General features: G+C 37.9%; 2 protein-coding genes across 6 annotated transcripts in view; both read right to left on the reverse strand.

The window, feature by feature from the left end:
- flt1 (fms related receptor tyrosine kinase 1) overlaps positions 1 to 13972 on the reverse strand; it is a 33243-nt gene extending 19271 nt beyond the window's left edge. For 2 of the 5 annotated variants that reach the window (XM_059524689.1, XM_059524688.1), the window contains exons 1-9: positions 13590 to 13972; positions 10355 to 10451; positions 9477 to 9688; positions 7474 to 7613; positions 2567 to 2729; positions 2331 to 2467; positions 1075 to 1246; positions 790 to 907; positions 494 to 663 (exon numbers count right to left, since the gene is read on the reverse strand). In XM_059524689.1, the coding sequence (XP_059380672.1) occupies positions 494 to 663; positions 790 to 907; positions 1075 to 1246; positions 2331 to 2467; positions 2567 to 2729; positions 7474 to 7613; positions 9477 to 9688; positions 10355 to 10451; positions 13590 to 13647 (1267 nt within the window). In that variant the 5' untranslated portion in view covers positions 13648 to 13972. The remainder of the gene's footprint in view (positions 1 to 493; positions 664 to 789; positions 908 to 1074; positions 1247 to 2330; positions 2468 to 2566; positions 2730 to 7473; positions 7614 to 9476; positions 9689 to 10354; positions 10452 to 13589) is intronic. The other 3 variants (XM_059524691.1, XM_059524692.1, XM_059524690.1) reach the window with 2 other exon arrangements.
- A 437-nt stretch (positions 13973 to 14409) lies between these two features.
- Positions 14410 to 27044, reverse strand: LOC132116106 (suppressor of tumorigenicity 14 protein). Its single transcript, XM_059524693.1, has 19 exons — positions 26385 to 27044; positions 25195 to 25369; positions 24304 to 24431; positions 23063 to 23130; positions 21441 to 21631; positions 21238 to 21360; positions 20654 to 20873; positions 19649 to 19791; positions 19462 to 19559; positions 19186 to 19295; positions 18916 to 19049; positions 18352 to 18456; positions 18169 to 18267; positions 17666 to 17779; positions 17316 to 17435; positions 17013 to 17196; positions 16536 to 16807; positions 15635 to 15771; positions 14410 to 15562 (listed from the first exon to the last, which is right to left on the reverse strand). The coding sequence occupies exons 1-19, from the start codon at positions 26589 to 26591 to the stop codon at positions 15395 to 15397; spliced, it is 2796 nt and encodes a 931-aa protein (XP_059380676.1). The 5' UTR covers positions 26592 to 27044; the 3' UTR covers positions 14410 to 15394.
- Positions 27045 to 27457: the final 413 nt, after the last annotated feature.

Below are 27457 nucleotides of genomic sequence, written 5' to 3' on the forward strand. Positions count from 1 at the left end.
TTTATTTTTATTATTTTATTTTTATCTATTTAGTCATTTATCAGATGCTTTTATCCAAAGCGACTAACAGATCCGAAACTAAAAGCTAAAACTTTATAAATACTACCACTTAATCAAACACAAAAAAAACAACTACATGTGTATGTACAACCACACACACACACACACACATACATATATATATATATATATACACATACACATTTATAAATGCAATATAAATGCAATATATATATATATATATATATATATATATATATATATATATATATATATATATATATATACATACACATTTATAAATGCAATATAAATGCAATATATATATATATATATATATATATATATATATATATATATATATATATATATATATATATATATATATATATTATTTATTTATTTTTTTTATTTGGGACATATATTATGTACACAAAATCTCGCAAATAATAATTGCTCAACACTACTTAAAAGAAAAAAAACTCTTTCTCACCATTTACCACCAACGTAAGTGTGAGGTTCTGATAAAGTCCATACTGCTGGATGCCAGTAAGGATGGTGTAGATTCCTGCATCTTCTTCAGCAACATCCCGAATGACCAGAGAAAACCCATCTACATTGTAACGGGAGCACCGCTCGGCGGCGATCATCCCATCCTTCAACCTAAGCCATAGATTCAGTCATTGAGATTTTTTTCCTCTTTAGGCCAAATATGTTGTTTCTGTTTAATTTAATGATCATTTAATCAACTACTTAGCAGCAGAACTATGTAATCACAGGAAATTCTACCAGATGACTTCAGGTGCAGGGAAAGCCCTCAGTTTTGGAGTAAGATGGAAAGATTTTTGTCCTGCAGAAGCCTGAACCACAGGGCCATCTCTGTGCTTGAGTCGAATGAACGGCTGGTCTGGGAACAAACAGACAAGAGAGTAAGACCATCAGAAACACATGTGTGGACAACTGAGAGATAGGAAAGCTGTAAATAGTGAATTAGAATCCATTAGAGGTGGAACAGCAGTTTGGTTTCAAAGCAAATTTGAACCCAGCGACAAGGTGACTGATTCTAAAACTCACCATAGACAATAACTGTGGTATTTGTTTCTCGCTTAGATGGACCACTTGTTACATGGCATTTGTAAAGTCCTCTGTCTGCTTTGCTCAGTCTGGGGATGGTGAGAACACTGTAGAAGAGCATGTTGGTTTGGCTCCTTGATATGCGTCTAATGATATTGGCAGATCCATTAGCCTGGAGTAAAAACAAGCAAAGCAAATTGTGTCACAAACATCAAGAATATAAACAACACGGCTTTCAGATGAAATCAGGTCTATACAGAAAACTGTCCATTTCATGGCCATTTAAAAAAATGGCTCCTTAGTGCACAAACTGTCATTTAAAATTTCTTAAGTTGCCAAAAATACAAATTTGAGTTTGCTCTTTTATAGCTCAGGAGTTTAAATGGAGTAAGTTATGAAATTGCAATATTGAGAAATGTATTTACACACACACACACACACACACACACACACACACACACACACACACACACACACACACACACACACAGTATATGTACATACAGGACATTAATTATTCATTAATTATATTCACTAGATTTTATATTAATTAATTTCCTGATCATTTTGAATGATTTAATGAGTTTTTTGATGGTAGACTTGGATATATAAGCAAATCTATGCACAATTTGAGACTCTAGAGTGGACACATTTCATTAGTATTTTTCTACAGAAGAAAAAACATGATGCAGGAGACTTAAACAAAAGTCTCTATGTTCTTTCAATAAGCCATTAAAGAAGCAAATTCCAGATTTTCTTTCTAATGGGTGTTTGTTGTGGAACCAATTAATTTAGTAGTAATGCATCAAGATGAGTTTAATTTTTCTTAATGGGATAGTTCACTCACAAGGGAACATTTTGTCATTGTTTACTCACCCTCAGGTTGTTCTAAACCTGTATGAGTTTTTTTATGTTGAACATAAAAGAAGATACTCTTGTAATCAAACAGTTGATTGTCCCCACTGACTTTCATAGTAAGTTTTTTCTTTCCCTACTCTGGAAGTCAATGGGGACCAACAACTCTTTGGTTCTTCAAAATTCTTCAAAATATCTACTTTTGTGTTCAACATAGAAAAAAAAAACTTAAACAGGTTTGAAACAACATGAGGGTGAGTAAATAATGACACAATGTTCTTTTTTGGGTGAATTACTCCTTTAAAAATCCATGTACATAGATTCTGATTATACCAATTGCAGAATAAAGATATTATAAATAGCAGTTCATAAATCACAACTGCATACTGTGTAAACCTCACCTTTTGTGGGTATGTCCAGCTGATGGAAACCCTGGTGTTCCATGCAGCTGTAACGGTGCAGTTCAGTGCTAACATCTGGCCCTGTAACGTGTGGACCAAACCCGTGCTGTTCAAATACACATCCAGAATTTTATTCACTGCAAGAGAAGAAAACAGATCCAATTTTTAAACTTAAATTTAGGTCCCACTTTTTGGTTCACAAAAAGAAGTTTCTCATAGAAACCTTAAGTGCTTACCTGGTCTGTGAGTCAAGAACTTGTTGCTATATTTGACTCCATTGACGACAGTCTCACAGGAAAATAGCCCGATGTAGAAGAATGTGGGACTACGTATAGTGAAACCATGCCTGCTGTTCCAGATGATGTTTCTATGATCAGGAGCTAACCGGTGGAAATTAAACTGAAAATGTAACAAAAAGGATAAAAAAGAAAAAAAAAATTAACAGCTACACCACAAGCTTTTGCATTTCTTTTAGGTAAAACAGAGATTTGTGCTTACACTTTGCAAAGCTCTAAAAGACTTCCATTTGTGTGTATTGTAAACATAAACTTGCAGTTTCAGTTTTGATCTCTTTTGGCCAGCGCACACAAGGGCTCTAATGGGTTCAACAGTGCACCGTCCTTGAGAAATTCTTGGAGAGCGGTGTTATGATTTTGTTTACTTTCATATTCAGTGGAGGAAATGTTTACAGGTTTAGACGTGACACTGTGGAAGCGTCCTGCCCTTTCTCAGGGGATCAGGTGAATGCTTTCCTCCCAGTGTGAGCTGCTCAAAATCTCCTGGTTTCTAGAAAGTACTACTGCATTAGATAAGCCCTTTACCCAGGAGTATAACAACTATAGATTATTTCTTTAAGTATGGGCACTTTTGGCCTTGTGGACTTAAAATAAACTCTTTTTAAACACATATTTTCCAATAACGATGACCAACAGTTGACAAAATGACATTTCTGTCATTTTTCTAAAGCATTATGAACATTTCCACCACACTGTCATTTCCGCCACATCTTAAATGATGTATTGTGTAACAGCATTCTGTGGCGGAAATGATGGTGGTGGAAATGATTTTGGAACAAAACACTGAAATATTTCGGCTAACTGCACAGGTAGCAGTCTCTGTATCCTAAATACACACAATTACATAATATTTTCACCCTTTTTTTGCCAAATTTGACTAAATTTGAGCCAAAAAAAAGACGACTTTAAGACCACCAATCCACACTGGACTGAACAAACCAGTGTTATTTTTAAAACTATTAAAAACTGTATTCATTAACTGAAATATTACGATTTCTTTGAGTTATGATTTTGATTGACTTATGATTGATGATCAGCTGACTTTCTCAGACCACATTGCTAAAACTGTGCAGGCTGCAGATTTGCTTTATTAAACATCAAGAAGATCAAACACTTTCTTTGGGAACATGCTGCACAACTCCTTGTTCAAGCTCTTGTTTTGTCCAGGCTGGACTATTGCAATGCTCTCTTGGCAGGATTCCAGCCAGTTCTATCAAACCTTTTCAATTAATCCATAATGTATCTTGCTGCAGCATTATGGATTAATTGAAAAGGTTTGATAGAACTGGCTGGAATCCTGCCAAGAGAGCATTGCAATAGTCCAGCCGAAAGGATGCACGTCACACCAATAGCTGCTCGCATAAAAATTCAAGGCATTGATGTTGGCCTACAAAACCACCACTGGCTCTGCACCCCTTTAAATAAATTCATTGCTTCAGACTAATATGCCCTCTAGAATCTTGCGTTCTGCAAATGAACATCGCTTGATTGTGCCATCCCAAAGAAGCACAAAGTCACTTTTACGGATTTTTAAATTAAATGTTCCCTCCTGGTGGGACTCAATCCGAGCAGCTGAGTCCTTAGCCATCTTCAAGATTTGGCTAAAAACACATCTCTTCCATCTTTATTTGACCCTCTAACACTAGCACTCTCTATTCTAATTCTATTCTTAAAAAACGAACTAGCTTTCTAAAGCTTATACAATTAACAAAAGCAAAAAAAGACCTCTAAGACTAGCTTTCTCTATTCTTTTTCGATTCTGTCTGTTTTCTTTTTATTTATTATATTATTTAAAACCCCTTGCTATGTGTACTGTGTTAAGCTAACTGAGACTGGTTATAGTAATTGTATATCATTGCTCTTTTGTTGATTTTGATTGCTTCCATTGTCCTCATCTGTAAGTCGCTTTGGATAAAAGCGTCTGCTATGTGACTAAATGTAAATTTAAAATGTAATGTAAAGGGGTCATATGATGCTTTTTAAAAGATTATTATTTTATGTATTCGGTGTAACAAAAAAATGTTGACATGCTGTAATGTTCAAAAAAATTACATAATTTTTCAAATACTGTATATTACTGTAGATCCTCTATGCCCCTCCTCTCTCAGATTGTCGTAACAAAGTCTGAATTACCTCCTCTCATAGGCACTAAAATGGTCATCCATAAAATGTGTTGCTGTTCTGTTGTAAGTAGTCTTAAAGTTTCAAATAAAGGCCAAATACGGTGCTTTTGCTTTGGCCTAGATACACACAGCATTTCCCTGACATGGCTGCTTTAACACTAACTGCGGAAACTGAAACCATTTCTTCTTTCTTTGCGTGAACATTTGGGCAGCATTACGCAAATATTTCCACATAGTAGCGTAGACATGTGGGGGCGTGTTAACTTTGAGTGCAGAGTCTTAACTTTGATAAAGAATATATCTTTGGATTTGAGACTTTAGTCTGTGGAACCTTACAGATCTTCCTTATGCACCAAGAGCTTGTAACACTCCAAAGAGAAAGGAAAATTTGAAATCACTTCATATGACCCGTTTAAATAGTTATTTTTAAGCATGAAAAAAGCACATAACATTACTATAACTTAAACTAAAATGAAAATAAAAATTACAAATATGTAATCAAATGCAATTTCAAAATCTTAATAAATACTATTAATAGTACATAAAAATACTAAGATAACACTGGAACTATACTGCTACAAATATCCAGCGCCAATTTAAGCAAAAATAGGATTACTGGGCGAACATCACATCATTTAATTAATATTTATGAACACTTGTAAAGTAAAAGATTGTGCCCCCTTCACCTTTGCCAACTAGTCCCACCTAAGTCTTAGGTAACCAACGTCCCTCCCTATGTTCAATGCGTATGAAAGGAGGGTGAGGATGTGGAAACGTGACTCCAGTCCATCTCCTCACATCCTGTTACTACAGGATATAGACATTATGGCTAGGTCCTCAGGTCAGCTTCTGGAAGGGCTCTGTGGCTACTTTCACAGCTTCAGCAAGAGACTATGTATTGTTCCCTACGCGAAAGGTGCAAGATTAAAGATATACTGCCAAGTGCAAAATCCTCTCAGGAAAAAAACACTCTACCAGTGTGTGACAGTCCAAGTTTGAGAAGGGTGGAGAGAACTTGTATTTATAGCACGTTTACTTTTTAAATATCTGTGCGCAGGGTCGGCAGGACATAAACAAAGCAAACAGAAATTAAATGTAGTGCCTTTTTGAGCAAGGAGGGAGGATAGGGATGTCATATCACTAGCATATCCTAAAACAGTTTCCATCCTGCATGCGTGGAGCCAAAGGCAGCGCCATTGGAACTGGTCAACTTGTTCTTTTCCGTTTCCTCTTCTCATCTGAAATTCATCCCGAAATGCTTAAGTCCTTTTTTAAACCCTCTTGAGACTTTTGTTGCCATATTTGGACTCTATGTCTCCAGAGATGTAGTAGTGTATCTAATCCTAACATAAATGCACAGCAAGCCATCTTTTTAAGCTTCATTCCTCAAATCTCTGTCCATGCCACCAGCTGTGGAAGACATCAGTCTGCGTGAGGTGGTCTCGGCGTCATCTCCTTGGCTTTGTGCAGTGCCAACAAGAAAAGGAAGCTGTGGGCGCCGTTCACTCTGAGCATCGGCTTAAAGTATCCATGTCATGCTGAGCCAAAAAGACTTCTGTACATCCCATCCACATACCGTCATGAACACACACACATCCGAACTGGCACGAAGAGATGAACACTTGCCCTTATAACCTGGGGTGATCGTTTGATAAGGACAGGGAGAGTTTGTAAATGAGAGTGAGAGGATGTACTCCATGTATGGCAGTGGAAGAGTAGGGATTTGGCACGAAAAGCCTACTACAGAAGTACTTGGCACTAATGATCTGTCTTTTTCTGATTATTTGCAATAACAATTCATCACACGTCAATTTGCTCCAACATCGACTTTCAGTCCAGTGCAGCAACAGCGTTAAAGTCCTTAGAAAGCGCACACACTGCAATGTGTTTACTGTAGTGGCTGCGCACATGCACACAGAGAATGCGTGCACACACACACATACTGTAGATGTGCATTCTTCCTTTCATAGAGCCAAACGGAGCTGAATATAATAGAACACAAGTTCTTCAGAGAAGCTCTTGTTAAATAGCGATTTTAACGGCATTGCAAACGTGATGTAAGTAAAGAACATGAAAAAAGCAGTGCACACGAGCTGTGTCACAAATGATACACTATGCACTACGTATTTATGCACTGTGTACTGAACTGTGTAGTGTATGAATTACATAAGGATATTTTTTCATTCATAATTGTAGTTAGATAACACCCCCACCCTCTACATAATTAAAGCTTCGATGGTTGAGTGCATTAAGTGTCCAACATTCCACAATACATTTTTTTTTTTGGTTATTACGTGCATCATTTGGGTATTTAAAGTTCACTTTTGCTTTTTGGAATTTTGTGACCACACTACTTGCACTAGAATGGCACAAAATACACAAATTGGGACGCACATACGCTCATCAGAATTAAATGAAGAAAAAAATTTCTTTGGGCTTGAAATGTGAGTATAGAGCTGTTTTTCTATTTTTATAACAGAGAGATGTAAAAAATTGTCTGTTGAACACTTGAACAGATATAATTAAAAAAATCTTTAGACATGAGTTTGTCCCAAAACAATCAGACAGAGCATCATAAAGCAACAAGTCATGAATACCCCTTTTAAAATAATAGATCTAGATCTCTCACATCAAACATGTCGTGTTCAGTGCTGAGAAACAGATTTCTTGTTCCTGGAAAGAGGGAAAGCTGATGTGTCTTATGAAATGAATTGTTTGACTCACAGCTGAGACACTCTCCTTGACCAACAAGACTTTGGCATCCGGGTTTGTGACTCTGCAGGGGAACACCAACGGCTCTCCCTCCTTCATGTACACCACATCTGGGATCTCCGACTGCATCTTTACAAACGGCTGCTGGCTATCTGAAACACCAATGCTGAGGTCAGGAACAAACAGACACTGCATACAAACAGTAGATGCTGACAACAATCTAGAGTCAGCAACAAATACAGAGAGAATGCATGCTTGTTATCAAATGCTCTCTCTCTGTTGTTTTCTCTGTTGCACTTTCGCCCCAGTTGCAATATTCTTGTGGCAATGAAAGGCTTTGGGTGTTGCTCGCCCCATTGTTCGAAGCTCTGGTGTTATTAAAGGAACAGAAAAAAATCTCTGAACATTTTAACAAAAGTACCCAAAGGACTGTTGGATGCTTCCTTGTCGTGCTTTGATTCAATATAAAGGACGAAGGGTGAGGCTAAATAGACATGGTCGCAAGAGCGATTGATGGTCCTCAGGGGCCTTGTTGGCTAAGCGGGGGCCACACCTAGTGACCTGGGGCACCTCTTAGCCTTCCTTAATGCCTGACCAGGGAAAATCTGAGTCTCTTCTGCCCCAGCATGCCCTTAAGGTGCCCACTCCCATGTACAGACACGCATCCCAACAAACATACACAAGGAGACATCGCATCCTCTATCCTCGTCTCCAAGTTGTCCCTCCCCCAGAGCAGCACAGGATACGGACAGCCGGGCTGAGGGAGATAGATAAGGCTGGGTACCCTGGGAAAGGCTGCCCAAGAGCTGAGCCTTTCAACAGCTGGGGCTATTTCTGTCCCCTCGAGGTAGCACGTAAATGAAAGTTATCGTTTCAATTTAGTCAAAAGTGAGAGAGGACAGTCTACGGTGTGAGAAAAAAACATTAAATGCCAGTGTGAATCCGTGCCAGACGCTCACTTAGTCGGATGTGTTGCCTCGAGAGAAAAATGGTGTTTAGGTATTATTTGCTTCTTGAGGTTTCCTGTTTAGCCTTAAGCAACAGAAATGGTCAGTGAGATGGCCAAGCTATTAAACGGAGGCCAGTGTCGTGACAAATTTGGTCCTCTTTGGAAATCAGGTCTCTGCTAGGACCACAAGTAATCCCAGCGTACTCTCTTTAGCACCTCATTACAATTCCTCCAAAATAACATTGTTTATCACATGTTGTTTAAAATTATTTAAGGTCGGATTAAACCAACAACGATGACTATAATGCTAACTACAACGCAACTATAGTGTCAACATCAGTAGACGATAACGTTACATTATTTAACGTTCCACTTTAAATGCTCAAGCTTTTTAAAGTCCAGTGAATTTTGATTGGCTGCCAATGTTTTTATCGTTCAACTGCTAGAACATCAAACATTTTGAAAGTCATTCCAACAACACTGTTTCTATGTCATTACCATTATAAAATAATGTAATAATTAAAACTTTATAATAAAATTTATCATTATAGTTACCGTCGTAGTTAGCTGAGATATTAGCATAGCATACAGATTAGCCCAATATCTTAGCTTAGCACTTACCCTACATGTGTTCATCTCCAGCCTTTAAACATAAAAACATGCTAAATTAAATATTTCAGTTCAATTATTCATTATTACTGTTTATTATTTTTGTCTTCTCTAGTTTGCTTCCTAATTTAGTTGTCAAATAAACCTGACATTTTATATTCAAAATAGTGCTGACTCCTAGGATGATCTTTTTGCTTTGGATAAAAGCGTCAGATAAATGTAAATGCAATGTATTATAAATTAACAATTTATCAACAAAGAAATTACAATATCTTCAGTTTGTTTTATTATGCACTATGTAGTAAGCAGTTATATACATATTTTAAATTAATATCCTTTGTGTATAATTGGTATACCTATTAAATGATAGTTGAAGACTTAATGGAGACATGATTTCAAGGAAATACACTGAAAAGAAAGGGTTTGAGGGTTCCAGCGTTCACCTGAAGCATCTTACCTCTGATGTAGACGTACACAGAGGCCTGTTTGCGCTGCTTTTGGCGGTACCTGCAGCGGTAAGAGCCAGTGTGTTGAGCTAAAGCAGGACTGAGCGTCAGGCGGCTGCAGTACTGGTTATTTTTCTTCCCGCATACAGTCTTTTCTATCTGGGTGCCGTGGTAGACTTTCGGGACGCCTGATGGCAAAACCCAATGGAGCTCCCACCGTCCCCTGAAACATCAAGTTTGGATTATACAATGAATTTTATACCTAATGGTCCAAGTACATCATGTCACTATCAGTAATCAATATATAATGGAGCCCAAAAGTTTGGGACCACTTATGAAAATTATTCTATTTTGCATTTTACTAAACTTTACTCACATAGAATGTTAGGCCAGCTCAGTCAACGTGATTTATGATTGACTAATGATTTGTTAGTTTTTTTGTTTGTTTTGTATCTAGTTTTGCTTTAATGACAGCATCAAATGCATAAAAATGCATTTGCATAAAATGCATAAATCTGATGATCAAGTTCTCCAGGATGATTTGAGAGACTGTTGTGTATATTCACTTTTGACCTTTTTGACCTTTTGAACAAAGGAGGTAACGGTCAAATTTGATTGACCATTACCTTTTGAAATATTTTAGACATTTAAAGCCACAAAGTGTTCTGTTTATTGCAAGATTTAAATCAAATGACATATACCAGATCTTCAGTGTGCTCTTAAGATTTTGACCCCACTCAGTTTTTTTTATCTTTAACAGTTGCATTTTACAATTTCTCACTCTAAACGTCATTCATGCTACATTCCTCCTTACTAAAATCAGTATCCAAAAAAATCAGTATCCAATTTTAACCAATTCCTCCTCCTTTAACCATGACAAATCACTCACCTGCAGTTTAGCTGAAGTGTCTGATTTCTCTCTATAATAAGCTGCTTTTCAGTAACATCCAACACTGGAGAACTGAACCTCCCTTTTGTGTCTGTATCTTTCAGATAGAAAACAGAAAGGCATGTTAGAGGTTGCTGAATAAAATACCGTGAAGCTTTACAGAGTGACATTGACCACATTTTACATTTAGAGGGCTAAGCCATCTAAAGCTATAGAAACATACCCACAGCTCCTGCTAATACTGACAGAGCTATATTTTAGGTGCTTCTGAGCACAGCACAACTTTTCACATTGTTATTAAAGGTCAGTTGAGTATTGTTCAGAGATACTTGAGAACCTTTACAAGGCAATGTTTATTAAGTAAAAGAGATTTAATAAATCATCAGAAAACATCACATTAATGTGGTGTTTACATTTTTTTTAAATAATAATATGAATAAAAATAATGATAAAAACGAAACACATCAAATTATTTTATATTTTCTTTTTTTTCCCGTGAATAAGTACATGAATAAAATAAACGTAAAACGTCAGCTGTAGACTAAGTTCGAAATATCCTCAAAATCATTTTTCTTCTTTAGTTTGTGACACAATTCTGTATCTATTAATCTAGAATAATTATACTAACGTATTTTTCAACTTTGCATATAGATATTTTCTTGTTATCTTCTTGTAATATATGTAGCCTACACAAATTCATGCATACATTTAATTGTATTCATCTGATCCCTAATGGAACATAAATCGAACGTAACGACGTAGTATTTTGTACTGAATAACAGGCTTATAAAAATGACTTACCATATCCTCGTTATGCTGTGACATTAATGGCCTATTTCATATGCAGAATCCATGTATGGTGAGCACAACTACACTAAATCAAAAATAGTGGTCGCATACTCCAGCTTTCATCTCTTTTTGTTGTTAAGAAAAAAAAAACACTTAACTTTGGGTTAAGGTGGCACATAATTCAATATGATTTTAAACATCTCGTCTCCATGCAGACGTTTCTATAACTACAACACGAACCAGCATTTCCTAGCAATTATTCACACGCTATGCGTAGGCCATGTGCTGTCTATATATTAAAATTGTATTGTAGTTAGACCAATGTAAAAAAAAAAAAGAAAAAAAAAAAGGAAGCAGGAGTCAAGCACTTTTCCCACATTGAGTCCCGCATGGGATTCAAACAGGCTCGTTATCAGCCGGTCCACACGCTGAGGTTCCGTTTCAGAAACCCCAACCAGAGCGCCTGCCACTAACGAGGGCACAAAAACCTGCCAAATTCAACAAACCTTACACGTCATATTTGAATAAACGCTAATGAACCAAAGCAAATAAGGCTGAAGCACGTAGGAAAGGTCAGCTACACGAACAAAAATACAGAACATAAAAACACTGAATGGATGTTGCATGCACATAAACATTATTTTAATTTGAGTTATAAATGTGTCGGAAACGCTACGCATTTACGTAATTTTTGTGTTTATTAACTTAATTATTCAGTCTTTAATTGCGTGACAACTTAAATACCACAAGAAGCAAAATGCATCATCTCATTTGAAGACTGATTCGAAAAATTATTAGTAGCTATTAAATAGGCTACTGAAAATTTTCGTTATTTAAATAGATTATGAAAAAATGTCTTGTGCGTGCTATGGTAAAAGGTAAGTAAAGGACGTTCTATAAAGGAATTTTATTCTTTGCTTAACTTTATTGACCACAAAAAAGCCAGTTCAAGAACTGTAAAAGGAAAACGTTTCTTGATAAGAAGGTTCTTTGTTCCAAACTAGAACTTTAATTTTAACAAGAATACGCTAAAGGGAATGCAATTATTACTATTATAATTATTTCATTTGCATTACTACATTTATTTATTTATTAAATAGTGTATTATTTTTGTTCAGTTGAAATTGCTTTATTAGTGCATTTTGTTTGTAGCACTTTTTTAATGAATCTTTCTAAAATCCATTGTCCTGATTAATTTTACAAAATTATTTCCCCGGCATAACTGTATGCTTTTGAGCAAGCATGCATGGGACATATGCTTAAAACACATGTTTGGCCATTAATCAATTTCAGTTTTCCATCCTGTGATGTGAGTGGTGAATTGTTGACCAATAAAGCACTAATAATCACGCAGTGCAGACAGTACATCGCTTCACCCCTTGTTTCCTCCCCTTGGGTCTGTTTTAGCTATAACACCCTGATTAGCGCTGGTTCCTGCCTCACGGTGGTCATGACCCCGAAGTCATTTATATTAGAACTTCCATTTCACAAAATCATCATGCTCAGGAAATAACGCCCTCTCTGTTTCAACCGTGGCCAAACATTAAAGGATGCCAAGTAGCCTAAGAGCAGAGAGGTCTCTACTATAAAAACAACGTGTCCTACTTTGGCAAGCCGATTTAGCATTTATTTCTTAAAACGAACGTATGTTTTTATATTAGTAGCCTACTTATTTTTTTATTATTAATAAGCGATTATATTTTTTAGTTATTCTATCTTTATAATTGTTTCTTGTACATGTGTTTTGTCTATTTCTGCACATATCTTGTATGTTATGATTTTTTATATATGCATTTTTCATCAATCATTCTGATTTCCATTTCACTTGTTCATTCAATAATATAACCAGATGGTTAGATTGTAGCATTCCAATCAAAATAGTTACAATTAACTACATTTTTCTCTAACAAAGTGTAATTTTATAAATCACATTTTATAGGGATATCAATTTCAGCTATCAACTATTCTTTTCAAACAAGTTGTTTGGTCAATTGTGACTAATTGTATAGATTGGATTCAGTTCTATTAATAAAAATGCTCCTAGTAACAAAAATACTAGTTCGATTAAATTATAAATGTAGCCTAAATGTTAAAAAAGCTTGCCATAGCATTGGAAAAACTAAGTGTGGTACATCTGATTCAGCGCTAACTTACGCGTAATTTTGCGTATTTGCAGCACGCATTGTTAACAACTGGGCATGAATAATAATAAAAAAAGAAAATACTAACAAGTTACTATGTTTAACCAAAGTGAAGGGAAGTAACCCTCAAATGATGCTGTGGTAAGTAATGCCACACTCACATCCTCAAGCATTCCCAAAATGTTATTTCATCCTTTAACATTAATGGAGTACCATGCGTTTTTGAAAAATAAATGTATGATATTTAATATGAATAAGAATGAAAACTGATATTCTACGATAAAAGTACATTTCATTCTACATACCTTTAGTCAGAACACGCCCTGACAATCCAAATATCATCACAAATAATATATCGAACATTCTCTTGGTCTTGCTTGAGGTCCTTTGCTTGGATATGAACAACTATGAAGAAACACTGCAGATCCAATACTCCAGAGAATCACTGCACCTTTACAAACACCAAACTCCTCAACCCCTGCTTTCACATGGACTACAATCAACTTCGGTATCGTCTGGGGTATATGAACTCTTGAAGCCGGAGGACCACGCATGAATTCCAGTTAAACTCTTGTCCATTATCACCGCGGGCTGGGATTTATTCATTTCCCACTGCCACCGGGGCTTCCGTGACGCTCATCGACACACCCATCCCGCGCGACTGACGTGACCTACAGCCCGATGTACAGAACAGCTCAATCAAATCATAAATAAACTAATTTATTGCGGTAAATCCAACGCTGTCTGAAGTTATCCCACCCTTGCAATCCTTAAAAGAGGAGTGTAAATCCATGAGGGGAACAACTGAGGGTTTTTTCAGAGAGACTAGGAGTGAGGAAAAATAGATACTAGTGAACATCAACGGAAATTTTGTTTATGCTGCTTGCACATTAACAATGCATAATATAGTAAAATAGGAAGTTAATACTAACGAACAGAAGAGTAATTAATATAAAATAACACCAAGGACATTTGCTCTAAAATACTGCTCTTTATGTTGTATCCTCCATTAAATTTCTGTAAAGTATCACCTTTGTCTCATATGTTTCTCCTAAAATTCCTCAGGTGAAATAAAACGGACACAAGTGAGACAATTGTTGTCATACAAAATTCAATTAAGTTCATATAATTGGTCTTGGGAGAGAAAACTCAATTTGAACATTTAATCTTATTGCTGTCTAGGATAAACAACTGACTCGTTTGTGTTTTCATACATCTAAAATATATTATATACATTAACCATGATTATATTCACATTAAATAAGAAAGAAACACGTTAGGCATGATTTACACTTCATTGAAACATGCAATATAAGAACAGATCACAGAGTGGAAGTAATGTAGCACCTCTTTTTAATATAATTCTATTTTTCATATATCTAATATAAAGTATCAACATTAGCTCAGTTTTGACATTTACATCTGGTTTTTCAGGGATACAGATCATAATGTGTGTGTAACTAAAGAAGTACTGAGTAAGATGTAATGTCAAATCATGACCAGCAGAGAGTCTGAAGGGCTGCTGCTGCTCTCGCCCAGTAAGGGAGAAGCCAATCATTTTTGTGATAACAAAAAACCCTACAAAAACATTAACAATAATGACTAAACTTCATGTTGGTCATTATTTCTGACATGCAATCAGATTCACAGTTGAACATATTTGATAAGGACCATGAAGTGGAGGGGTTTATATCCTTCTTAAACAATGAAAGAAAAATCCTTTAACATGAATGAATGAAAACTAATATTAAGCCACTGTATGCAAATAACACAAATCTTACCAAGAGAACTCTTTCCACTGCAAATAATCCCCTCAATCTCTACACTAGTAGTCCACTGTCGAGGCTTTACAGAATACAGTTGGTTTGTAGGTGGTTCTTATGAGTTTGGGGCATGAAGAGGGGAGTGAAGCTTCTGGAAGACCGTGGGTAGAGGTTTCAAACGCTGAGCAACAGGAATTGGTGGGAAATTGCTTCCGATGCAGAGGTGTTGATGTTTGATGTGTCTGGGCACCATGAGAGCTGGGCACCTCGATCACAAGCAACTGAGTTTGGGCCAATCACCCATTCTCTGGTGTAAATATATGTGTGTGTGTGTGTGTGTGTGTAAGTCACACCTGGCCTTTCGTCTGCTGGTGAATCCAGTCTGTGAACTTAATGACACGTGTGTAAACTCCAGGCCGGTTCTGTCGGGCACAGCCCTCACCCCAGCTCACAATGCCTGCTAGAAACCACCTCCGGCCACGTTCCAGACACACTAAAGGTCCCCCAGAGTCTCCCTGTGCGAACATAGATGTGAATATATGAACGGTGAACATCGACAAGCAGCGAGCACAAAAGCAAACACTAACCTGACAAGCATCCACTCCTCCCTGAACGTTTCCGGCGCAAAGCATTCTGGGAGTGACCGCATCGTCATACATTTTATTACAAGTGTTGTGATTGATGATGTTAACGGTGGCCTCTTGCAGCAATGTGGCCAATTCACCTGAAATCAAAAGTTTTTAGATGGAAACATTGCATGTTTAGACATTAAATGGTGTTTAGGCTTGTTTAATCTGATTTACTTCTGAAACCCTTCTGCTCGTTTAAGTTTACAGACATAAAAATATTTCAAATATAAAAATAAACGTATTTCTTATTAGTCAGGCATGAGTTTTAAAATCATTTGAAATAAGATCTCTATAGCAAATATATAAGTACCAATGAAATTCGTATGGATATTTTCCAAAAAAAAATAACATTTTCTTTTATTTAAAGTACATCTATAACACTATCTTTGTGTTATATAACCATGGCATTAAACCCAACTATGATGACTTCCGCTTCTGTTAACCATGGAAATGTGAAGCATATCTAATGTGTGACTTTGCCGTTTCGATGGGGATCCTGGGGGATTTTACAGTGGGTGTGATCAAAGATGATGTCTTTAGAATGCGTTTTTCTCACCTTTAGTCATCGTATGAATCATGTGTTTCAAGACAGTGTTGCTAACATAGGGTGTTGATGGCACAGTGGATAAGACACATGCCTTTGGTGTGAGAGACTCAGGTTCGAATCCACTGTGAGACACCAATGTGTCCCTGAGCAAGACACTTAACCCCTAGTTGCTCCAGAGGCGTGCGACCTCTGACATATATAGCAATTGTAAGTTGCTTTGGATAAAAGCGTCAGCGAAATGAATGTTGTCTTTTTTTCAGCTCAACAAGAAGTAATTGTTTGTTCTGAATGAGTTTCTACAACGTGTCATACCTTCTTCTGACAGAACCCCCCATCCAGTGACAAAGCAGCTGGTTCCGGATGTGAAGGCATGAGAGGAGGCAGGAATGCAGATGGGCTGTACCAACTCATTAAAAAAGACAGGGGCGCTTAGTTCTAGAAGGGCGATGTCATAGTCGGAGGTGAATTGGTCGTATTGCGAATGCAATACGATGCGACGGATTTGTCTGGTGGCCGCTGCGTTGCTGACCGAGTTCATAACCCGCATGCCCATGTAGGCCCTCCATGATCGCGCATCAGAATACCTGCCAAAACATTTTTTCAATCATTTTTTTTCAGTATTCTTTAATGAATAAAAAGTTAAAAAGAACAGTATTTATCTTTTGTAACATAAATGCCTTTACTATGGCTTTTGATACATTCAATGTATCCTTGCTGAGTAAAAGTCAAATCTTCCAAAAATGAATACTGACCCCAAACAGTAGTGCATGTGCCTGAATAAAACCTCACTTGATTGCATCCGAATCCTGAAAGCAGTGAGCTGCAGAGACAAGCCAGCGGCTGGCCACCAGAGATGCCCCGCACACATGACCATAGCGCTCCATCTGAAGGCTGACCTGCCATGGCCATGAGCCTGCCTGGGCATCCGTTCCACCCACAATCTTTGACCTCTTCCTGGGCCTCGTGCCACAACCTACATGCACAGCATGACATTTGTAGGATTTGTTATGCAAGCAAAGAATCTTACTTGCAAGAAAAACTGCCTCTAATAATAAATTTGATGTGAATATGTAATTCTATGAGAATGCTCACTACAGCGCAACTCATCTGAACCATCTTTGCAGTCTTTAATGCCGTCACACTCCGGATTGATCTTACTCAAGCACTTTCCACTGGCACATTTAAAAGAGGAAGGAGAGCATCCTTTAGAAACTGCAAGAGACAGAATATTCAGCATCGCTGATCAAATGAAAGAACTAGAGGACATATGACCATAACAAGATTTCACACAGTTTTCTGTCTGATTGTGCCATTTGCTTTTGTTATGAATGCGTTCATACTGAAATCCATATGATTTGATTGTCCAATTGCATTTTTGGTCCAGTAAGCAAGGAATGATGACAAAATAGAGCAGAATTGTAGGTAAAGTGGGTTTTACTCACATGCTCTTGTGCAGTTGAGTTCATCACTGCGGTCTTTGCAGTCCACAATCCCATCACACACTGAGGCTTTGGGGAGGCAGATTTTGTTTGGGCACATATGGTAGCATTTACCTCCTAAAAAGTGGGCAAATTGAACACAAAAAGAAATGGGTTGGACAAACAAATAAGTTGTTGGTCGCAATTACCATTGCTTGGTGAAATTTCAAAAGGAATCCGCAAATGGGAGTTTTGAGTTAAAAGTTCACCACGCAGATTTCGCTCATGTTCAAGTTAGTCAAGCAACTTTGCATCACTGAGCAACAGAAAGCTGCTTAATTTAAAAGTGACTTATGCACACACACACACACACACACAAACACACTGAAACGTAGGCAGGTCTTACCACAAACTCTCTCCACACGTCTGTAGCAATTAAAATAGACATCTCTGAGTATCAGTGAATGCAGAATTGTGCATGCTGAAGTATTAAATCTTCTTAAGGATTAATTAAAAGACACTCTTACCACAGTTGTTCTCTTCACTGCTGTCATCACATGCAGTGTTACACTGGCTGTGTGGTCTGCACTGACCCATACAATACACTTCTCCTGGTTTACACTTGTCTAATGGCAAAGTAGAACAGGGTTAAATAAGACAACAATGCTTGGCTGAAAAGAATTTATGGAAAATCTAACTCATGCATGTACTGCATTTGGCCTCATCTCGTCCATCAGAACAGTCTTTTTCTCCATCACACACTTTTCTCAGAGGAATACACTTGCCATCTCCACAGCGGAACTGCCTCGGACATGCTAATATGGGAGAAAAAGCATAATTAGTGAAGTGTACATTTGTGTTTTGATTCAATTAACTCTTTATAATCTTTATAAAATAATGCCATGAAAGATTAAGAATTTTATTTTTAGAAAATATTTCACTGCAATTAATCAGTTTATTAGATTGTCAAAATTATGATATCCTTGTATGATTTATTTCTTTTTTACATTTTATTTGACCGCAATTTTAAAGTGGTAACACACATTTCATGTTGAAACTAGAATCCTTTTAAATAATAGTTTGTCTAACAAATCCAGTAGTTTTCACAACTAAATTATTTACTTTTGGCCCTGATCACATAGTAGTAACAGAGACAAATATCCCACATTCAAGACACAAAACAAAATTTTTTATCCAAATCAAGTTACTTTACAAAATAACGGGGGGGAAAATACTTGACTATGCCTTCTCAAGAAACATCATAAAGGTCTCACCGCTTTCAGGAGAGAAGGCCCTGTAGATCAGATAAAAACCTTTATGGGTCAAAGACTCATCCGAGTGAAAGTGCAGCAGGACGGGTGAAGAGTAGATCCTCTTCCTGCTGCTGTCCCCAACTGGGTTACAAAGTCTGTGGAAGCGTAAGAAAAACTCACACATGCACACAAATATGCCAGCAGTTCAGTAAAAACATCTGACATGCTCGTATAGGAAAGTTTAAGTCAGCTGTTTTCTAGTCATGAATATATGAATAACATGACACTCACTTTACGCCGCCTATTTCCAGCCAGTCTTTTTCGCAGGTGCTTGAGGCCGGTGAATCCTGAATGTCTAGCATCACAATGGTCACGGAGAGAAGGTATCCTGGCAATGGAGCCTAAAAGAGAAAGCAGACTCTCAACGAACGCACTCTTACACAAAGCAGCAGCCACCCTGTGCTCCTCATCTCAAAGTGGGAGCATCCCAGGCCTCTGAATGGGGTTCACAGGGCACTTGGGAAGAGGCTCATGGGATACCTGGAAAAGCCTTTAGCCTTAGCTCACCCTGATTTTCCAGTTACAGTCCACATTTGGAGGGTAGTAGGCAGGGTAGTAAGGGGACGTCACCGTGCCGTTCCACCCAGTGAGGAAACCACCACACTCTGCAGAAACAGTGACATAGAACCGAAGATTCCTGAACAGAATAATGGCTAAAATTATAGCATCTCATGCTGACTGCTAATTCACACACCGGTTTTGGGTATAGCTTGGAAATAAGCTTTGAAGATGGCCCCTTGCCTCTGACGATTGAAAGAAAATGTGACAAGCATGACGTTTCCAGAAGATGTCAGTTTCATCACAGGGGAGGTTCCTGATATTGGCAGACCACACCATCTGGAAAGAAGAGAGATGTTGTTTGATGTTTAGCCAACTTTACTCTGACAATGAGAGTCTAAAAACAAAAAAACCTCATTTATGCATTGAAAAGAGTTTATATAAACATAAATGTGTATTATTTTATGCCCAAATTGGATTTGTGATAGTATTTGATTTAAATCAATTTGATATTTGAATTTAAACAATACTGTATTTGAGAGCTACACCAAAATTCTGTCCATTCCTCACAACAAAGAAACATATGGATTCAGAAGACTTGAAATATACAATAACGTTCAAAAGTTTGAGGCCAGTAGGATTTTATTTCAAGAAATCAATACTTTTATTTAGCAAGGATGCATTAAATCGTTTAAAAGTAATATTAATGAATTGTATATTGTTACAAAAGATTTCTATTTCAAATAAATGCTGCTCTTTAAAACTTTCTATTTAACAAAGAATCCTGAAAAAAAATGTATCAAACATATTAAAGTGATCTCTGAAGCCTAATGTGACACTTAAAAAATTCAGCTTTGTCCTCAAAGAAATAAATGACATCATAAAATATATTCAAATAGAAAACCATTTAAATAAAATAAATAAATAAAAATAAAACAAAAGGGCCACTTTTAGGGAGCTTTTTTTGTGTGCCATGTTTAGAACTTTAATTGTGTCCATCATTAAAAAAGTATTGGAGATTCTACAAAATATCTTTTTCTTTGTGATCCAAGATCACAAATAAGTTTGCTTTGACAGTAAATGACAGAATTTTTCATTTTTGGGTGAACTAGCCCTCCAAGTATTGTAATTCAACCAATAACCCCGAAACGTAGAAAGATGCAAATGGACATAATCGGATTTTCTCAGCTGTCCCATCTACCTGGCGATGATCTTGTTCTGAAGCGGCAGTAGGAAATCATAAGCAGACAGCTTGTTGGCAGAGCAGCTTCCTGGTGTCGCCCCTTGAAGTGTGAGAATGACAAGTCGCACGACGTGACCGGACGGCACCCGAAGCCTCCACTGGTAATACGGCTTCTTCGGACTGACAAGACTGAGTGTGCGATTGTTTCCATACTTAGCGTACAGGTCAAAAGACATGGCTGTTAGGCATATGAGAGTAAGACATGATCAAAATGAGTGAATAAATCAAGAATACAACCAATATAATGACTGTATAGGAATTGTCACAACAGAATGATAGTAAAATAGTGATAGTACACTGTAAAACCTGCCTGGTGGAAGGACTTGCATGCAGAGTTTACTCAGAGGATTAATGGGACATGGTTGCATTTGAATTGCCTTACCTACACATGGCTTACTTGTGTTTTTCTTCACTCGTGGTACGATGTATCATGGAGGATACAGAAGAGCTTAGTTTAACCAACGTTTGGCAACTCAAATGAGTCAGTGTTCATAAATCATGTGAGTAAACTCAACAGGCTTTACAGTGTATTATGGTTGTACCCTGCAGCCCCAACTGCCACTTGCCACTCTGTAAAGAGTTTGGGTTCTTTATTTTTTCCGCTTTGTCATCAGAATCTTCATCGTCGTCATCGTCAGAATCACCACCGTTATCTGCATTCAAACCTGCAGACACAGCAATATACGTTAAGATCTTTTCCTTACTTTGGAAAAGACAAAAACAGAGGGATCAAAACGCTCTTAACCCAGCAGACGCAGTGTGTCCTCGTCCCTCTCCATGTAGTAGCGTTCCTCGTTTCTGCTAAAAAGGACCTTGTTGGTTCCAGGTAGACGCCGTTGCAACCGGGATGGGTTCACTCTCCGGAGTTCCTCAGCAATAGCGGGAGGAGCAGAGAATTTACTCCAGTAGTACACACAAAGACCTTCCACTCCTTCACTGTCATCAGGACACATGACTTTTAACAAGATGGGTTTATAGGCTTTGAATTGAAATCAATTGAGGTAATGCATACAGTATATTAACAGGTTCCAAATGCATGAGATAGAAACCCACAAAAGATAATGCTGTGTAAATGATTACTAAGTTTGTGCAGTTGCAATGAGGCATTACACCTACACTACTGTTCAAAAGTTTGGGTTTGCTAATGTTTTTAAATGTTTTTCAAAGAGGTCTCTCATGCTCACCAAAGAAGCATTTATTTAAATTTAGATGCAAAACTACAGTAAAACAGTAATATTCTGAAATATAATAACTGTTTATATAATATATTTTACAATATAGCCTAATTTATCAAAAGCAAAACTTTTGTAACATGAATAAATGTATTCTTTTTCTTATTTATTTATTTTTTTAATTACTGATCCCAAATTTTGTACATTGGAAGCTTATTAAGTGCACTTTTAAACAGGATCAGGTGGAATAATGCCTGATCAGGTTATCCGAACAACACCTTCATTCAAAGCTACAAGAAAAAACACACACTTAGTATTCTTCACATTTCATATACCATTGAATGGCACCAGAGCAGAGAATAAAGGCTGTTTGTATGCTGTGCCATCACTGACAGACTACAGAGAAACCAGTGCACTGAGTACAGCAGACGACCTCGAGTGACCACATTAGAGCAGGACTGGCAGTTAAAGAAAAGTAAAACACATTACATTTACTACTTGAACAACAGCTGTGACTATAAGATAAAGTGTTGAACATACTGCAAGACAATTTTAGTATTGTAAGTAACTAAAACTACAACTAAAATGACAGTTTCTGTTAGTTGGTACACATTAGATGAAAAATGTAAATGTTGCTTTGGCTAAATGCTAATTGCTACCGAGTTGCCTACTAAACTACTAAATGCTAATTTAAAACATTAATGCATTAATTACATGCAAGTTACCCCAAGCCAAACCCTAAACCTGACTCTAACCATATAGTAAGTACATTTAATTAATCAATATTACTGACTACTTCAATGTATAATTACACTGTAACATAAATACCACTAAAATAACACTTGACTACTGTGGTGAATGTTCAAAGTGGTGTCATAGTTTTTTAATTGTTATATTTTTCTATTATTCCCTTTTGATCATTGATTAGAGGTTCTGTAGGTGACATTTTTTGAAAAAAGGGCATACAATTTCCTATCTGACTGATATTACTGCAACAGAACAGATGTCCTGAAAAATCGCAACCGTCAGTGGAAAACAGCAATAAATAAATAAAAAAATAAGAGATGTGGGCACTTTTTAGCCAATCAGAAACCATTTTGTGTGCTTGCACATAAATGCAATGGATAAAAAAAAAGGCTAAATTTGATGTAGATTATAAACATACTGTGATATTTGTGTTCATGTACAGACTCACCTAAATGCAATAATTCCTGAGTGCTGGTAATATGTGCTCCATGGTGAAGAATCATACAAGTCTGAGAACTTAAATCCACGGCACATCAACGGAAAGGAAGGAAAGAGATGATAAAGAAAAATTACCATGAGAAAAATCAGCCGCTATTCTCTTTCCATTCTCAAACTATTTCTGAAAGCTGTAAACAAACCCCTGATAACATCTACCAAGGTCATGAAGTTTCCGCCGGGTATCAACAGTATTTTGAGACGTCTCAGTGACATCAGAACTACGGAAGGCGTGACATCATTGAAGAAGGTGAGACATCAGTGGCCCAGGCTAGACCTGCAGCCTTGGCACAAAAGCACTGTTCTTGTGTGATTGGCTTTGAGCAACCAGAGCTTTGGGCAACAACAGCGCCATTGTCTGGAGCTCAATGTCATCCCGAAGTGCTGGATGGAAGGGGCGGGCGGCTGGTTTTGAACTAGTTTTAAGAGCAAGAGTGCACACTTGCAGGCCATCAGTTCTCACAATTGGATTCGCTCACTATTAAATGGGATTAAATTGGCTCCATTTAGGCTAATTAGATTATCGCGCCCAGACGAGAAGCCACACTTGGCCGGGTTCCTCATTGGCCTCCATTAATCTCATGCCTAATGCAGACACAAATGCCAACCATTCCCATGATACTGACTTTCCTGCGCTCTCTTTCGGTGCCCTAAATCCTTACTTTCTCTCTCTCTCCTGGCCTACTCTGTCCCCTGGTCTACCTTTCTTTTCTCCGCTGGCTGCAGCCTCTCAGCAAAGAGGTACAGTGCATCTGATTGTGTGAGAGGAAGCCCACAGACAATGTTTTTATTGAAGGACTGATCTTCCTCTCACTCAGTCTGCCTGGGCCCTGTCCCTCTCACAAACACCGTTCTTGTCCTCGGCCCTGAAAAGCCGCAGTCCTCTGGGATCCAGTCTCACCGCGCTGCCTCACACCGAGCCTGGCTCTGGTTACAGCTGGCTTTACATTTAAGAGGGCCACAGAGCGGCCGAAGGCTTAGCAGAGCCTGCTTTACATTTAAAAGAATGACAATGAGGGACGAGCGCACCACTGGACCTGCAGCTCTGGCGGACTTTGCGTTTGAAAGTGCCAGGGCCGAGCATCGTTTCTTGAGTGGTCTCTGGAGAGCGGCCGCATTCCGGAGAGATCACGGAGAAACCGGCTTTGTTGCCGAGGCCGGCACAGAGAGACTCTTATGTATGTTTATGCTTACATAATGGCTTAGCGCCTGAGACTGGAGGTGGAACTGTGTAGACGACGGGTCTGCCAGGTCTGGAGAGAAGCTGAGGTTGGAGAACTCGATGCTTCCTCCAAGATAGAACACTGAGAGCGATGGAGAGGCTGTGGGAACAAGAACACTTATAAGAAGAAGATATTTACTTAAAGTAAAAAAAAAAAAAATTACTTTACTAAATATTACACTTAAAGACAGAGGCATACAGATACTTTTCAAGCTAAATATTTCACAAAAAAGTTGTGAAATACTAAAATAGGCTGCTAAGTGATTAATCATGATTAATCACGTCCAAAATAAAAGTTTGTTTTTACATAATATATATGTGTGTGTACTGTGTATATTTATTATGTATACTATATATAAATACACACACATACATGTATATATATATATATTTTCACCATTTCAACATAAACTATTAAGCAGCACAAATTATTTCAACACTGATAACGGTAATAAAAAATAAATAAACTAAATCAGAATACTATAATGATTTCTGAAGGATCATGTAACAATAGAGTAAAGTCTGGAGAATAGCTGCTAAAAATTCAGCATTGCCTTCACAAGAATAAATTACAGTTGAAAATATATTTCAGTAGAAAACAGTTCATTTAATTTGTACTAATATTTCACAATATTACTGTTTTCACTGGATTTTGGGGGGATCACATATATCATATGTATTTAAAAACATATCCAGCAGCTCAGTGTTTATGTGTAGTCCATCAAAAAAAAAAAAAAAAACAGTTTTCAAGCTCCTCTTGAAGAATCTCCAGGACGGCCAAGGATGAGAGGCTTGACTAGCTATACTGGAACATACCAGATCATAATCTCAGCATTCCTCTACAGCACAGGGTCTTAACTTACATGCAAGGAAATGGAGAGTCATTGCAATGGCAGCCGAGAGAGGGAGGAGGGGGGAGGCTCTCAATGCCCACTTACTCCATGCCCTGCAATTCACTCTCTTGCCCATCGGGCTCTTGATGTCAGACTCGCTGCTAGATGGACTTGACATCTGGGTGGGTTTCGTCACAAAGTCCTCCTAAACACAAGTGGAGAAACTTTGCCTTAACATCACTTGTTGAGACAGCATTGACCTACTACTCTTACATGATCACTATCGCAACCTTTCTGTCACCCTACAACACCCTATGTGTCGTATTTAATTGGCTTCCTGCCGCATCATTCTAAACATCTTTTCATTAGTAGGAAGGGGTCGTGGAACTAGGATATCCTGGTGGGATTCCCCTGTGGAGTCGCACAAAGTGTAATGTGAGGGTCTGCTTTCCCACGGCCCCTCTCAGCGGTGTCAGCACTCTATCTTTGACAAGCACATTCATGAGACTATCAAGACCAACGTTTAGACACAGATGACCCGGTGGTCAAAATAAAAGGGTTCAGTTCATTAACACAACTGAAATGAGCTTAAAATACCTTTTGTAAATTTGTATAGAAGAGAGTGTGGAGTGTTGTAACACGGCATTTTTATTAGAAATGGGAAACTCTTGAATTTTTTTTTACAGTGATTCCATTGAAGAACCATTTTAGGTTCCCCATAGAACGTTTCAGTGAATAGTTTTTTTTTAGTGGGAAACATTTTTTCTTAGCGTAAAGGACATCTAAAGAATCTTCCACTCTAAAGAACCTTTTGAAAGAATGGAAAGCGTCAATAGAAATGGTTAAATGTTCTTCATGGAACCACAGATGCATATGACCACCATGTGACAGCAGAAAGACCTTTGAAAGTACAAGTCAATTTTAAAAAAGTATAATTTCATATATAATGATATTATAGTATAATTTGATTTTGTAACATCCATGCAAGCTTGTCTTAAAAAACAAAAACGAATAAACTTAGCTGTGACTAACTTACAATTAGATATGATTTGTGCATTTCTAAATGTATTTCTATTATCTATTTTCACACAACAGAACGAATCGTATTTTATATGTAAGAATAAATCCATTTTAATCAATTGTAATGAAAACAAGACGCCAAAAGTGCCCAGAAGCATCATGACAGTAAGTGTTGAATTCTCTGATGGAGGGTCTCTTACCTGTGCAGGTGCACCGGCGGGGGCGCAGGCTCCCAAACCAGACACGCTGTAGACTTCGCAGCTTCTGTTTTTGGGAGAAGTCCTCATGGCCCGCTCTCGTATGGTTCCGATGCAGCGATACAGAACAATACCTCGGGCAGAGAAATCAGCCCGCAGTAGTGCGATCCCGGAGAAACCCGACCTGAGCGGGTCTGGCGCTGCGAGCATTCACTCTCCGTGTCCCTCCGTGAACAGGGGCTGCACGGCACCCAGCATGCACTGCGGTACAAAGGGAGCACTATGGGCAGGTACAATCCACATAGCCATCAGTGCGACAGATATTGTGGGCAAACTTCTCCCGTGGTGTGCGTGTGCCATGATGGGCCACGATGGGTAGTCTGATGTTACATATTTAGAGCGGCATTCAATTAATCGCGGAGAAGAATGCAGCGGATCTGTCTCTTCTGGGGATGAAAAACATCAGCGCATAGCTAAAATATTAGTTTAAGAGGAGTCGGTGTGGATGAAATATGTCCCTGTTGTTCCCCCCGTGTCTCTCGTTACGAGCCAGCGAGGCGTGCAGCCTGAGAGCTAAGAGTGTGCTGCACACTGTATTGATTACTACAATTCGAGTCCTGAGCCAAACTGGGACATTTTCTTTCTTATAAGAGTGTGTTGTTATTCTGAATGTGGATGGGGGGGCTTTTATTTTAAAATCTCAATATTATTATGGCCATGTGCTCATGCATATAAAGAACAGTGTGGGCTATTTGAGAAAAAATGTATGAAGTAACTTAATTAAAGGGTTAGTTCACCCAAAAATCTAAATTATGTCATTTATGACTCACCCTCATGTCGTTCCAAACCCGTGAGACCTCCGTTCATCTTCGGAACACAGTTTAAGATATTTTAGATTTAGTCCGAGAGCTCTCAGTTCCTCCATTGAAACTGTGTGTACGGTATACTGTCCATGTCCAGAAAGGTAAGAAAAACATCATCAAAGTAGTCCATAGCCCCTTTCACACTGCACGTCGGACCCGGCAAATTGCCAGAACATTGCCGGGTCGCCTTCTGTGTGAAAGCAAACACGTCCC

Source organism: Carassius carassius, chromosome 35 (assembly GCF_963082965.1).
Source record: "Carassius carassius chromosome 35, fCarCar2.1, whole genome shotgun sequence".
Taxonomy (NCBI): domain Eukaryota; kingdom Metazoa; phylum Chordata; class Actinopteri; order Cypriniformes; family Cyprinidae; genus Carassius; species Carassius carassius.